At 39.1% G+C, this 15,496-nt stretch overlaps 1 protein-coding gene across 1 annotated transcript; it reads left to right on the top strand.

Moving 5' to 3' along the window:
* The first annotated feature begins 35 nt into the window (after positions 1-35).
* On the top strand, positions 36-12,516 carry ift20 (intraflagellar transport 20 homolog (Chlamydomonas)). Its single transcript, XM_072589869.1, has 4 exons — positions 36-304; positions 8,052-8,137; positions 8,688-8,791; positions 10,133-12,516. Exons 1-4 carry the CDS (start codon positions 184-186, stop codon positions 10,212-10,214), a joined length of 393 nt encoding a protein of 130 aa, XP_072445970.1. The 5' UTR covers positions 36-183; the 3' UTR covers positions 10,215-12,516.
* Positions 12,517-15,496: the final 2,980 nt, after the last annotated feature.

A 15,496-nucleotide genomic window follows, 5' to 3' on the forward strand; every position in this document is an offset into this window, starting at 1 on the left:
GAGCCCACACTCTGCATTGAGAGACAATCGGGAGATTTGATACTGAGCATGCGCGGCTTCTGGAATGGTCCCACCCCCTCACGGACTGCTCATGCGCGGTAGCGCGGGGAAGAGAGCCGTCGCCGTCGCTGTCGCCGTGGCAGCGGGCTAGGGGACGGCGGGACCCTGTTGATTGTGATAGCGATGGAAGCCCTGGGGGAGGCCGGCCTGCACTTCGACGAACTCAACAAACTCAGGGTCTTGGACCCTGAAGTGGCGCAAAGCACAACAGAACTGAAGGAGGAGTGCAAGGACTTTATAGAAAGTAGGTGCAGGGGCCGGATTTCTGTCACCCGGGGGGGGGGCAAGACTCGGTTCCAAAGAAAATCTACTCATACAACCCCTCCCAGCAGCTCGGGACTTTTCGAAGCCCTCTCTGATTTGCGCCCTGTTGAATACTACTTTGATGTTTGTGCCCTGTCGTAATGCGGGGCGCGTGGTAATGGTTTTTGTGCACAACAAGATCCCTCAAACAGCATATTGTTGGTCAAGAGGTAACTGTCGTTAAGGATTGCTCAGAGCGTTGCCCTAGTCTTCAAAATGGTGCCATGGGTCCTTTCGTATGGAATTGAGACGTTAAACTGAAGCTGTCAGCCTTCTCATTTGAAAGATGACATCTCCGACGGTGCTCCCCTTGTACTACGTTGGGCTAGTAGCCTAAATTATGCCTTTCCCATGACCCCAGCTCTTGTCGAGCATTTACTATCTTTGCTGACCTCCTGTTATGTGCTGAACATTCTGTAGTCAACAAAGGACTTAGTTTTACCTCTTTGCATCCCTACCTCAATGGGACAACATGACATTGAATTTTTCTGCCATTGTCTTTGCCTCCATGCCCATTCACTTGGACAAGAGTTCACTCCCTGACCAACAGACACCCCTTCACCTGCCTCCAACACTCTTCCCCCAACTTGGACCCCTTCCTATGGTCTTTTATCTACCTGCACTTGATGTATTCATTGAGAATTGGCAATGTGACATCAGCTGCCATTACCCTTCACCCTCCAATCCACTCAAATCCAATCCTGACTTTGTAATCATTCCTGCTGACAAGGGTGGTGTTCTTGTCTGATGTACTGACCTCCCACTTTCTCATGTTGTATTCTATCTGCCATTCTTTGTCCACTATCCTAACCTGTCCAAATGCTTTTGCAGCCTCCCTATCTCCTCAATGTTACCTGTTCGTCACCCTATCTTTGTATCGTCTGCAAACTTAGCCAGAATGCCCTCAGTTCCTTCATCTGTATCACTAAAATATAGTGTGAAACATTGTGGTCCCAACATTGAGTCTTGTGGAATACCATATGTCACTGGCTGCCATCTCTTTGCACTTCAGACTTTTGAATTCTTCCCATTTAGAACAATGGAGATGCAGTGGCAGAAATTTAAGGGGATATTTCAGAATACTGAAAATATTTTCATTTCTACTATAAAGCAAAATTCTAAAGGGAAGATCCACCATCCATGGTTAACTAGAGACTGAAAAAAGATATGAGCTTATATATAAATACTTACTGATTACAAGGGGCAGAGGCCATGCCCCTGCTAGAGCTCTATAAGTTTATCAGGTGCCCCCCAATCTTCTCTGCTCCAAAGAAAACAACCTGAGCTTAGCCAACCTCTCTTTGTCGCTAAAATGCTCTCATCATCCTGATGAATCTCCTCCAGTGCAATCACATCCTGTCTATAGTGTGGTGACCAAAACTGTACACATTACTCCAGTTGTGGTCTGACCAAAATTCTGGACAGCACCAACATAACCTTCCTGCTTTTATTATCATTTGAGGAATATATTATAGCAAGTGTCCCATAAAGCCACCTACAACCTACCCTACAACAAGCACACCAAAATTACTGTCTTCCTAGATCCCTGTCATTTATTGAGCACTCTCTTCTTGTTCCTTCTTCAAAAGTGCACCACCTCACATTTCATTTGATCTTGGAGATATATCCCATGTTAAAGCTGTTAATACCTTCTCTCAATGCTAATTAATTCAAATATATTACTGTCCCTCCCCCGATTTCTGTATTTGCATCAAACGTTTTTATAATGAATACATAAGTTTTCATGATTCTCTAATATCTCAGTTTGAATTTTCTGTATGTGTCCACCTGTGATCACTGCAACATGGAAGTGCTGAAAGCAGTGCAGAGAGGCGCTACAAGGCCTATCTCCCTCTGTTAAAGTTCTGACTTCATGAAGAAAGTTAGAAAACCCTCTGCTGTTATTCAGTACTTGAGAGTTGATCTTGTTGAAGTATCTTAGTGTTATGGAAATTGAAGCTATACATTACTATTTGGAAATTGTTTTTACAACAGTGACAAGGCTTTGAAGCTTCTTTGGCTGTAAGGCACTATCAGCTTTGGTTTATCATTCTTTATATACTGATAAATCGTTGGCACTCCCCAAACTACCACCATTTTATGTGAAAATCAAAAAGAAATTTGCACCTTCTCGGTGGGTTAACCATCATAGTTGCTTGAGCTACCTGTGTCTTTACTTGTCTTCAGATCAGTTACACTTATGTGGTGGATAATTTTGCAGATAGCACAAAGGAAATATAGAAAAGTGTGTTTTGCAGAGCGCATTCACTCAATTTATTCCTGGATTGAAAGGATTATTTTGAGGAAGGTTGGGCTTGTACACATTAGAATTTAGAATGGTGAGAGAAGTTGTTATTTGAAACATACTGGAATGAGGGGGCTTGCATGAGCAGATGTCAAGAAGGTGTTTTTTGTCATGAAGAAATCTAGATCTAGGGCTTGCAGCTTAAAAATTAAGGGGTCTCCCATTTAAGATTGAGATGAGACATTTTTCTGAAGGCTATTAGTCTGTACAATTTTCTTCCGTAAAGAACAGTGAAGGCTGGATCATTGAATATATTCCAGGCTGAGTTACGAACATTTTTGATTATCAAAGGTGGACAGAAAAATGGAGTTAAGACCACAGCCAGATGGTGCAGGCTTGAGGGGTCAAAGGGAATGATCCTCCTGATTCTTGTGGGTCCTTTTATTCTAGGAGAAAGTGAGGACTGCAGATGCTGGAGATCAGAGCCGAAAAATGTGTTGGTGGAAAAGTGCAGCAGGTCAGGCAGCATCAAAGGAGCAGGAGAATCGACGTTTCGGGTATAAGCCCTTCTTCAGGAAGAAGGGCTCATACCTGAAACGTCGATTCTCCTGCTTCTTTGATGCTGCCTGACCACCTGTGCTTTTCCAGCAACACATTTTTCAGGTCCTTTTTATTCTAACATACACCACTCTAATTTGTAAATGCAGAACCATTTCTTCATTGCTGTGTCAAGCTTCTAAAATTTCCTCCTTAATAGTACTGTGTGTGTTACTTGCGCCATACAGACTACACCAGTTCAAGAAGGTGGCTAACTACCAACTTCTCAAGAGCATCCACAGATGGGCATTGAATAAACTGGCTGTCCTTGTCAGCTGTGCCTGACTGAATAAAAGAAAACTGAACTAAAGAAGGATTTTAGGACTAGATACTAAAAGCTTGCTGGGCAGTGGGTTTTTAAGAGGGGTTTTAAAGACATTAGAGAGAACTGGAAGAGATTTAAGAAGAGAATGCTTGAACTTATGGGGTACCTAGCTAGCTTGAGCCATTGATGGATGAAGAGAATGGGATATGCTAAAAGGGACTAAAGTTGAAGGAGCCCAGTCTTGTAGCATTGTTGGTTTCAAAAAAATATTTTGAAGTGGCAGGAAAGAGTGCATGAGAGCATGAAGTAGAGATTGAACGTTGGAATGCTTAACCTGGGAAGTAGGGCTTGGGGAGATTACCTGCGTATGGTGGATGGAATGAGACTATTGAGGTCTTTTTAATTGATGTTGAAAGTTTTTAACTCAATACATTGAGAACAGAGGGCCACTGAAGATTGGCAATTCTTACCAGGACTTGGTGCACTTAATGGTGAGGACCTAGGGAGTGTTGCTGAACAGAGACCTTAGAGTGCAGGTTCATAGCTCCTTGTAAGTGGAGTCGCAGGTCGATAGGATAGTATAGAAGGCATTTGGTATGCATACTTTATTGGTTCGGCCACTGTTGGAATATTGCATGCAATCCTGGTCTCCTTCCTATCAGAAAGATATTATGAAACTTGAAAGGGTTCAAAAAAGATTTACAAAGATGTTGCCAGGGTTGGAGGATTTGAGCTATAGGGAGAGGCTGAACAGGCTGGGATTGTTTTCCCTGGAGTGTTGGAGGCTGAGGGGTGACCTTTATAGAGGTTTACAAAATCATGAGGGGCATGGATAGGATAAATAGACAAGGTAGTTTCCCTGGTGTCGGGGAGTCCAGAACTCGAGGGCATAGGTTTAGGGTGAGAGGGGAAAGATATAAAAGAGACCTAAGGGGCAACGTTTTCAAGCAGAGAGTGGTACGAATTTGGAATGAGCTGCCAGAGGAAGTGGTGGAGGCTAGTACAATTGCAACATTTTAAAGGCATTTGGATGGGTATATGAATAGGAAGGATTTGGAGGGATATGGGCCGGGTGCTGACCGGTGGGACTAGATTGGGTTGGGTTATCTGGTCGGCATGTACGGATTGGATCGAAGGGTCTGTGTCCGTGTTGTACATCTCTTATGACTCTATGGTGATAGATGAGAGAGACTTTGCATACAATCTTTCTAATCTATCACAGAGAAACACAGGTGGCAGAGTTTCAAAATAAATCAGTGTTGGAGGCTGACTAGGGGACTCTTTCCTTTGACTTGACCTCACTAAAGGTATCGATTCAATTACTTTCAGCATGAATAAACCTAGAAAGCAAATCTTATATTGTTCATTTTCATTTGCAACCTTGCTTTGGTTTACTTTGTAGGGGTTGCTACTAGATTATACTTTAGTCCCACATTCCTAATGAATGGGTAGACTGTGCAGGGTCAGGCAGGACAGAGGAACTCCTTGTGGATCAGCTCCTGGGTTTTTCATAGTCCCAGGCAGAGGCCTGTGTTAAAGTACCTATTTGAGGTGGCTCAGGGAATCCCTGATGGACTCGACCTGTAGCCTCTCTTGGTTCATCCTGGAGATCGTGCTCTGGTAGTCTGGAATATAAAACTCTTACAGACAATTTGGTTTAAAGTATTACCTTTATTTACCAATGGCATCAATTTTACACTATAACATAGATACCTACAAGCCAGGCTTGAGCTAATGTTCTAAAACCAGCTCTTGCCCCTAAGAGCGCTCTCAGGCTACTCCCCTTATTGTTGCAAACAAGCTATCTTTGTACAGATATCCACATTAAAATTACAAAAATGCTACATGTCCTTAATCAGATTAGCAGCAATAAAAAGGCAAAAGTTTGCAGAGGAAGAGAAGCTCCTAGGCAGGTCTGTGTACGCTTGACTAATTAAGCTACATGCACATCAAAGTGGGAACCCTGATTAACCCAGGCCAAATGGCCAATTTCATTGGCTAGATAATCTTCCCTTTTAACAGTAATGAGGGACTAGTCTAAACTATGTGGGAAGGTCATGAGGTAACCTTGCTCAGCTAACCTGCCCAATATCATTGTCCTACAAAATGGCTTTTTCTTTTAAAGTCATCTTAGATTCCCAGAATGCAAATTAAATTCATAACCTTCCCAGATCTCGAGCTCCAGAAAACAACACAAAAAGAATCAATCCATGACAAGCCAGTTCACACTCAAATCAGACCATAAAGAGTTAAACTTTCCACCAGGTTCCATCCTGTCTGTCTGTCTTTCCCTCTCTCTGTGTCCCTTGAACCCTTAAATCAGTGAATGTAATTTACAGAAGAATGTTTTCAGTCTCTCTCACTCACAAATGAACATTTCCAACTTTTAGCCTTAGTGTTTTCCTACCCTGTAAGGGTAATGAGACATTCACTTCCCAGACCAGTCAAGATGAGGGAGCTGAGCTTCATAAACTCAAATCTGCTCAGTGTGGTATACATGAAAATATATTAGGATTGTTCTATTGCATACATATTCCACTCAGCTTATTAAATTACAAGTTATTTTCCTATTGAGTATGAGTTTTGTTAAGAGTCTTTGATATAAACTAACAATTTAGTTATCACACATCCCACTGTGAAATATGCGTGCCTCCAGCCTCTGGCATGAGAAGGAAGTACTGCCACACATACCACAAGTGAACAAATGTTATCACCTTATTTACACTGATTCATTGACACTAAGAACAGATGTCCCAATTCTTCTGAACAGATGCACCCCCCTCCGTGGTTGAGTGTTTCCCACATCTCCTTAGCAGATGTAAGGTTACCAACTTTCTCATGTGGAGGGGTCATAGTGCCTGACTGTCTGTCCGTCTTTCACAGTTACGTTCACACTCTCTGATGTCTATTGAGAGGGAGCATGCAGTGTCCACTGGCCTTTAGAGACCTGTTGGCAATAGGGTGCATCATCATCATCCCTGATAATAATTTAGTTTAATAAGTTTCTGTTCACTTTTTTTTACAAGGTTTTGTTAGCTGTTTGGTTGCTTTTTGTTACAGCACCCAACTGGGGGTAATCTAATTTGAAGTTTTGTTTGAAAAGAACAGAAAGCAAAGAGTGTATCTTTGTAATACTTAGTCCAAGATTTTGCCGTGCATGTAAAATAAGTAGAAGTGGGCTTGGTTTGGAATTTGGCAGTTTCTTGCAACGTCTAAAATATTAATCGATGATTTAAAAATAACGAGAACAGATACTGTATTAATGAGGAACAGATACCAGATCTCAAAAAATGCAAACTACAAGTAACAATTGGATTAATTAGCAAAAGAGACAAAATGTTGGGGAGTTTGTCAATCTGAATTGATTGTGATTTACAATACAATCACAGGAAAACCTACTGTATGTACAATGTATTTAATTAAGCGATTAATAACATGAGCAACAGAAGGTTTAAATGTAGATCAGTGGAGTCATTTTAAAGTGTCGAGAATGTTCTTCTACAAAACGTTCTATTTTTGCTGCGTTAAACTATCTTCTACATTTAAATAGTGCTTTTCTTTAAGGAAAATACACTGTGAATTGGTAACCCAAATTAAGTTTTCTATTTAATGTTAATACGAAGATCAGTGGCAGATTGACAGTCGAACCACATCCTCTTCATGTTTTCCATCTGTGACAGGAGTGAAATACAGGAAGGATGTGGTTTGATTATTTTGGCTCAATTGAAAGATTGTCTAGACAGGTAAAATGAAAATCTTTTCACTCATTTGCAAATGATAATTTCAACCCAAGATAAATATCTCTGCGTGTCTCACTTCATTTCTCAAGTGTGTAATATCAAATGCATTCTAAAATCAGTTGATGAGAATTTATGAACATAAACAAGCATACCAAAACCTCCCAAGTAGAATTCAGGATTTTCCAGATGCCATGCTGTTCACGGATTGTCATTCATTTCTTGCTTTAGATCTTCAGGAATTCAACGTATTAATTGTTGAGAAGCATTAAACAATTAAACGTATTTAAATATGTAGAATAGTTTCAGGTAAGAAACTCTAATTTTGGAATTATGTTTTAGAACGTACATGGAAAATTCAATATAATTATGTTAGAGTTTTGTGCAAGACTGATATTGCTTGGTTTGACAAAATGACAAAGTTTGTCCGGCAGTGCTTTCATTTCATTGTGTGAATGCAAGAGATTGTTGTTTTCCACTGGATTATGGATTATTGATAGTTTTGCTTTTACCTAAACAAGAATTAATGAAGCCAGTGTTTAAAGCTTTGTTGTCATGTATTGCAAATGCAGCATAACATCTAGAGATTTAAACAGTAAGGTTAGGCCAAAACAGTGTCAAAGGAACAATGAAGGCAGTAGAGAGGGTCAGACTCTTGAGAGCAATGGCTTAAGACTTTGGTAGTGGGTGTGTTCTGGAGGTTGGATGCACTTTTAGACAACAACAAAAATTGATTCTTCATCAGCAGCTGAAGAACAATTCATGTATTTACATGTGATAGGCAATTATGTCGTATAGTTCTTATGTGAAATTTGGCAATAACTTTTAAATCTTTTTTTTTCAGAAATAGGCCAGTTCCAAAAAATTGTTGGTGGTTTAATTGAGATAGTCGATCAACTTGCTAAAGAAGCAGAAAATGAAAAGATGAAGGTAATGTTCCTCTAGATGTAATTTTGAAATTGTATACATATGAGGATAGGAGGTTACAGTTGGGAAATGTCAGTGCTATCAACTTTTCAACATGAATTCAAACTGATATTTCAATTTTATGAAACTTTGAACAATCAGCTGGAATAATGATGTCTGGTAATTTTATCCCTATTAGGAACGTACAGGTCTGGTTATTATGCATTCCTTAAGTGTAACTTGATGGAACGTATTCCAACTAGTGTTTCTAAGATAACATTAATTGCAATAATTACCCATGAAGGTTGATTGTAAGTTAAATTGCTTTGTAAAATGGGGCAAATGTAATGGGGCTAGGAAAAGAAGTATCCACCTTTATTGTTTATGGTACATAATTCTCTAAATAACGTAATGGAATGGCTCCACTTGTTTGCACACTATACTTCTGTGCTATGCAGTGTGGAATAAGAATGATCTCCATTTTGGAGAATCTAATAGAGTAAGAGAAATAACTGATTCAGAGGATTGTTAAAGATCTCATAGGATTTTTGATTAATTCTCCTATCATCTACAGGCCATAGGTGCTCGAAATCTTCTGAAATCAGTTGCTAAGCAAAGAGAAGCTCAACAGCAGCAGCTCCAAGCTTTAATAGCTGAAAAGAAAATGCAGCTTGAAAGGTTTGTCAGAGTCTTGTATCTTTTACTAATACTAAAAGAGAATTGCATTAAAAGCTGTCATGGTACTGTTAAATATAGCCATTTTTCTGCAGCTATAGTTTTGCTGTTAAATATCCATCATGCATTCTTATTTTATATTTTGTACCACTATTCTTAACTAAAGAGGTTGAAATGTTCATTGTCTTAAGCCACGTGCAAACAGTGTGGAACTTGGTCTAAAAAGCTGTGTCGGTATCAGGTACTTCTTTATACCTACCAGACCAAGGATTGGAAGAATGCAAGATAAGTGGCTAGCCATATTATGTTTTTAAAATCAAAATCCTCTTTATTTCAAAATTGGTACACTATTCCCTGACAAAGGGGATAACAATTTCTCAGTTACTGGCCAACACATTGCTCTGAAGTGCTGGCAAAATATTAGATTATGACTTCTAAAAACTTAAATTCTTTTGCTTCCTTCATTCTGAAAAAGCTGCGAGAAATTACAGCAAGCTGAGTCACTTTTCTTGGCATGTCTAATTTAGAATAAAGTAAATAGAGATTTTAAATTTTCATTTTGAAGATAGCCAACGAGGTGATTATAAATAGATCCTCAACAGTGAGCCATTTTGAGGTCTTCACAGGAGAGTAAACACCAAAATTGCAACTGAGGTAAGTAAACAGGAGGATTACTGACCAAATACTTAATAGAACAGATTGGTTTTAAGGTTGTGTGGAGATAAAGCGGTCTTGGCACGAATTGCAGAGTTTAGATCCTAGATGCATGACCGTTAAGTGGGGCTGTGAAAGAAGTGAGGCTGTACAACAGGCCAGAGTTATAGGCACAAAAGTCTTTGGAGGTTGCAGGGATGGAGGAGTTTGGAAATAGGGAGGGGAGGGGTGGGGTATGGAAGTAAAAATAAGAATTATTTTTATTGTGTAGGAATGGGTGATAATATACCGAAAGTTATGTCTGTATGATGAAGATTATTTAACCGGACTAAACCATTTAAAGCCAAAAAAGAACTAACTATTTACATCCAGCTCCACAACCTCTTAACTTTTTGCAAAAGGTTCTTGCTCATTTTTATCATTCATATTCTTCAACAACCATAAAAACTTAGATACATGTAAAGATAACGTTCTGAACTGAATTTGAGTTATTTCTTTCTCTCAATTTACTACTGTTATCACTGGCAATGATACACACAGTACTCTAGTCCTCCATAATAGAGCTCAACTTACAGAAATGCATAAAGTTGCAGCTGTTAGACTAGACTAACAAATATAGAATCACTTGCATAAATGCTACAATAAATTCTTTTTGCCTACAGTATGTTATGGGATCATTTTTCTTTGCAGGTACCGGATAGAATATGATGCACTGTCAAAAGTAGAAGCTGAACAAAATGAGTTCATTGATCAGTTCATTCTTCAGAAATGAAGTGGGAACAAGAGACCCTAACATGAAGCGTTTTAACTGTAATGTTGCAGTGACTATTCCATTATGACATTCCTTCAAAACAGTGATTTTACACAATGTGTAATCTTGCATCGCCTTTTCATATTTATTGAATATATATCAAGCAGTTATTTCTATAATGCAGATTTGTATGTGGTTTATTCCAACTACATAAACAATTTTGAATGCACAATTTTAATAACTACATTTTTAGGATGACATTTCCATAAGCATCAAAACACTAATTCACATGTAAATATTTTGTTAACTCAGATTATTATATATATTTGTTATCATACATAAATAGCTCCTTCAACTTGTGAGACCATGGTCTATAAAGTTTTCATTTGAGTAGTCTTTTGTCAGAATTAATAAAACTGATTGTTGAAGCTGAGTCTTACCTCTCACAGCCCTTTTGGGTGATACTGTGCACTACATAGTTGCCTCTGATATAATGGATGCTGAAAACAAACTTTCAGCAAAACTAGCCAGAGTGAGGGTTTAATATGCAACCCCCATCAGGAAATATTGATATTTGACATTAGGCTGTAATTGGGTTTGACCGACCTGTCAACCTCTTATTTAAAGGAATTAATGTAGTTTCAATGTTGTTGGCTTACCCTAAACTACATTCTCCCTCTCTATCCTCAACACTATAGATATTTTATGGCCTTATCCATGAAGTGGGAGTGATTATTTTAGAGTAATTTCACATATATATGAAGCATATGCACACTTTCCTCATTGTTAGCATTCTTGTGATATGAAAGAAACAGATTTGGCGTAGTGCAAAGCAAATCTGCATGTCTTTCCTTTTTATTATTACTCAACTACATCTGTTTCAAAATTAGTTCACATCAGGTGCTGGATCTGTTTCCGTGTAGAAAATTCTTGGAAATATTCCACTTGGAGGCATACAGCATGGAAACAGACCCTTTGGTCCAATTAGTCCACACCGACCATGTTCCCAAACTAAATGAGTACAGCTTGTCCGCATTTAGCCCATCTCCCTCCAAACATTTCCTATTCGTGTACTTATCCAAATGTCTTTTAAATGTTGTAACTGTACCTGCATTCATCACTTCCTCTAGCAGTTCATTCCACACACTAACCACACACACACCATCCAGCCTATTTTTATAACTGAAGACATTCCATTCCCAGCAATATCTTTGTAAATCTTTTCTGAACCCTCTCCAATTCAATAATAACCTTCCTATAGCAGGAAGACCAGAACTGCACACAGTATTCCAGAAGACTTCTCACCAATGTCCAATACAATCTCAACATGACATCCCAACACTTCCTTAAAAAATAAAATCTGATCAATTCCTCTCGAGAATAGCCGCAAACATGTAGGTTTGAGGATCATGATACTAGTATGAACGAAAATTCAATCACCCTTAGTAAAGTAAATTGTTAGGATAACTATTTCACAGCAATCTTGTGGAAGTTCACTTACTATCTGTCACACTAATGCATATTTAATATAGCCAATGCTCCTTTATCGAGGATGACAGATTCACTTTTAACCTAGTGGTGAATACATAGTTAGTAAGCATTGTAGTTAGTCCAATAATATACATTGTTGTCTCAAACTAAATGCCTTCCTCAACCAAAGTTTTCCAACAGAATTTCACTTAGCTTTGATTCTATACTGCAATAATAATTGTGCTTAAAGAATGCCAGAATATCTATTTTTCAGTGTTTCTCAATTTGTATTATACACAGTGCCTTTACATACAGCTGTAGAAGCTATTTTAATGGGTTTTTTTGTGTTCACATTTTTAAATTAAGCAAAGAGTACTTGAGTATCATACTGTTATGAAAGAATATTCAGCCAACACAGTATTCCAGGACCCAATCAACTGTAATTTCTTTGTCTTAATCTAACCCCTCTGGTCATACTCTGAAATTTGGGAAAAAATTCTTCTGAATGCGCCAATAAAGTCAATATTTAATGGGCCAAGTAGTGATCCATTTTATAGCTCTTACTTTAACAATATTTCTCTGGTAGAAACGTGAGTAGCATATCATGGAAACAAAAACTCTTGCAATGTCCACTCCAGGGTGCACCGTGTCCTGAGTTGAATATGTACCATTGCCCTTTGCTGTTTGTTTAATTAAAGTTACAGAATGTCCAGCTGAATACAACTCTGTCGGTACCAACACCATAAGGATTGCAGTGTTTCAAGGTAATTAGTTATAGACAATTAATACAACACTGTATCACTCATATCCTAAAAACAAATAAAAGGTTTTCTTGTCCTAACTTTATTGAAAATAGCATTAACATCTTTGACTTTTCTTTATACTTGTGTGGGTACAATTGTTTTCCTTTATAGTAATACGCATTTACCTCTGTCAATACTTTTTTTTTGTCAATGAATGTTGTCATGACTTGAACCTGTTGTGACTGCAATAAAACATCAATATTTTACTGAATAGAATAAAAGCCTCACCCAAGCTGATCTGATTGGCAGGTAGTGCCAGAGTTCAGTAGTAGGCATTACTGTGACCTCGGGCAGACCTATAAAGAGGGCAACCAGGAATCCCAGTGCAAGGTAAGTTGGATGGTTATAGGCAGGGAGAGTGTGCTTACTTGATGGAAGAACAGAGATGCAGGAGTGTACTATTTAGCCCCTTTGAGTCTGCTCCAAATAATGGCTGGTTGTCTACCTCAATGTCAGTTTCCCCATATTGTTCCTTGAGGTCAGTGGTAACAGAAATCTATCATTCTTGGTCTTCAACTTATTTAATGAGTGAATTTTCATGGTCCTTTGGGATAGAAAATTACAACGATTCACTACTCAATGAAGAGTTTCCTCCTCATCTAGGTCCTAAGTGGCTTGTTTTTTTTTATTTTGAGATTGTTCTCCTTACATCCAGTTCTAGACCCAGGACAATCTTTCTGTCTGTTGTCTATCCCTTTAATAACTGTAAGTCACTATGATTTTGCTCATCATTATTCTGAACTCTAAAGAATTTAGGGCTAGTCTCTGTGCATAGTGCTCTTTTTGAAAATAGACTACCCACCTTCCTATTGTTTTAAACTATTTTTAAAATTGCATCTTTACCATAATTTCAAGCAGACTTCCAGCTATCCGGCACATTCTGGGTGAAAACAAATATTCTGATCCCCTTTTAACCTCTTCCTTACTATTGAACTGTGCCCCCTGATTATTGACCTCTCTACCAAGGGAAAAACTTCTCCCTACCTACCCTGTCTCTGCCCCTCAGAACTTCATACACTTTAATCAGATCTCTGCTTTAAGGAAAACAACCCAAACTGATCTAGTCTCTTCACAGTTGATTCATTTCAGCTCTGACAACACCCTGGTGAATCTCTAGTGTAGTTACACGCATCCTATAATGTGGTGATCAAAACTGAACACATTACTCCAGCTGTGGGCTAACTGACATTCCACACGAGGAGTACACATCCTTATCTATATCAACAGAGCTGAGGATGTGAGGGTCAAGAGCATCAAGTTCCTCTGAGTGACGATAATTGACTATCTGTAAATGCGATGGTCAAGAAAGTACAACAACTCCTCTTCAGGTGGCTTAGGAAATTCAGCATGTCTGGAAGATGCATCATAACAAGCATTCTATCTGGTTGCATCATGACCTGGTATAGTACCTGCTCTACCCAAAAACTACAGGATGTTGTGTGCACAGGCCAGACCATCACACAAGCCAACCTCCATTCCATGGAATCCATTTACATTTCTCGCTGCTGCAGAAAGGCTCCCATCTTCAAAAGCCCCTCTTAACCCAGTAATGTTCTCTTCCACCTCTTCTGTTAGGTAGAAGATACTGAAGGTTGAACACATGCACCAACAGGTTCAAAAACAACTACTTTCCTGCTGTTATTAGACTGCTGCATGGATGTGTCTAACTTCAAATAATGTTGATCTGACTTTGAGAACGTCCTGTGCAGCCACAACCTTGTATTCCTCACTGTCTGAGCACGCTATGATCTGTATGGCCTTGTTTGCTATGATCCGCCTGTACTGCTTGCTAAAACCTTTTACGGACTTGGATACATGTGACTACAATAAATTAAATACCTGTATACAGTTCCATTATAACCATCTTGCTTTTTTTAATAATCAGCTTGTTCAGAGATAGATCAGAGGTAGGGACACTATCGCTGAACCACAAGAGCCCTCCTGCCTGTAAATGCCTTGACTAATAAATGGATCCCATATGCCACCTTTGGATCTATGGGCATACTTGAAGTTTGCCTACAGATTTATCTTGCTATCTGTTTTACTGACTACTGGTTTAAACACTTGCAGAAATATGATTTGTTTGTTTTTATGTTTTACCCAAATGGCGTAATTTGAGGAAGCCACTAATTATCATCCATCTCTATTGTAGCAATTGACTCCTTGAGCAATACTTTGACAACCTCATCCCTCCCTGTCCTGCTACCAGACTCACTTGAAGAGACTATACTCAGAAATAATTAAGACATGGATTTTGTTTTCCCGTGTAGTAATCAACACCCTTAACTCCTCTCTTGTTACAAGATTACCGACATTTAAGTAAGTGACATCCAGCTTTGTCACGCCTCATTGTGCCTTGACTATATATGCTTGGTCTTCCAAACTAACTGGTTCCTCTACACTTGTCTTGAGGATCACTCCCTTACTGTACTTTTACTCTGCATCCTAACCCACCCCTGCCAAATTAAACCCCAACAGTAGTACTAGAGAGCCCAACTGGTCCCATTCTGGTTCAGGTGGGACCTGTCTGACTTGCACAGGTTTTCAACCTACTCCAGAAACGGACCAGTGATTCTTGGAATCTAAAAATCTCTCTCCTGAACCAACTTTTCAACTGTGCATTCACCTATCCACCTATTCCTATACTGACTAGTGTGTGGCACTGGGAGTAATCCAGAGATTACAACCTTGAGGTCCTGCTTTTCAATCTGTGACCTTGCTCCCTAATCTCTTAATGTGGCACCTCATCTCTTCTTCTGCATATATCAAAGTATTTTTTCTTTCTTTTAGCACAGAGTCCGTACCCTAAACTGAAGAGACTCTATGTCTCCTGGTTGTATAATTTTTCTTTTTTTTAACCCCCACACTACCACCTAACTACGGTAGTGCTTATATTCCCCCAGCACCCCTGTTGCGTGTGTGCACAGGTGTGAGACACAGTGAAAGACAACAGGTGTACAAAACTTTATTCAATTTCTACCACCAGGAAGAAAGGAAACACCCGAGTGGCCAGTGACAAGCAATGTACCT

This window comes from Chiloscyllium punctatum, chromosome 19 (assembly GCF_047496795.1).
Source record: "Chiloscyllium punctatum isolate Juve2018m chromosome 19, sChiPun1.3, whole genome shotgun sequence".
NCBI classification, from domain to species: Eukaryota; Metazoa; Chordata; class Chondrichthyes; order Orectolobiformes; family Hemiscylliidae; genus Chiloscyllium; species Chiloscyllium punctatum.

Bases quoted from the DNA above. Each gene is read 5' to 3' on its own strand.
- ift20 (XM_072589869.1), top strand. From the start codon at position 184: ATGGAAGCCCTGGGGGAGGCCGGCCTGCACTTCGACGAACTCAACAAA. The intron at 8,138-8,687 runs GTAATGTTCCTC...TATCATCTACAG, and splicing joins CAGAAAATGAAAAGATGAAG to GCCATAGGTGCTCGAAATCT. The intron at 8,792-10,132 runs GTTTGTCAGAGT...TTTTCTTTGCAG, and splicing joins AAGAAAATGCAGCTTGAAAG to GTACCGGATAGAATATGATG.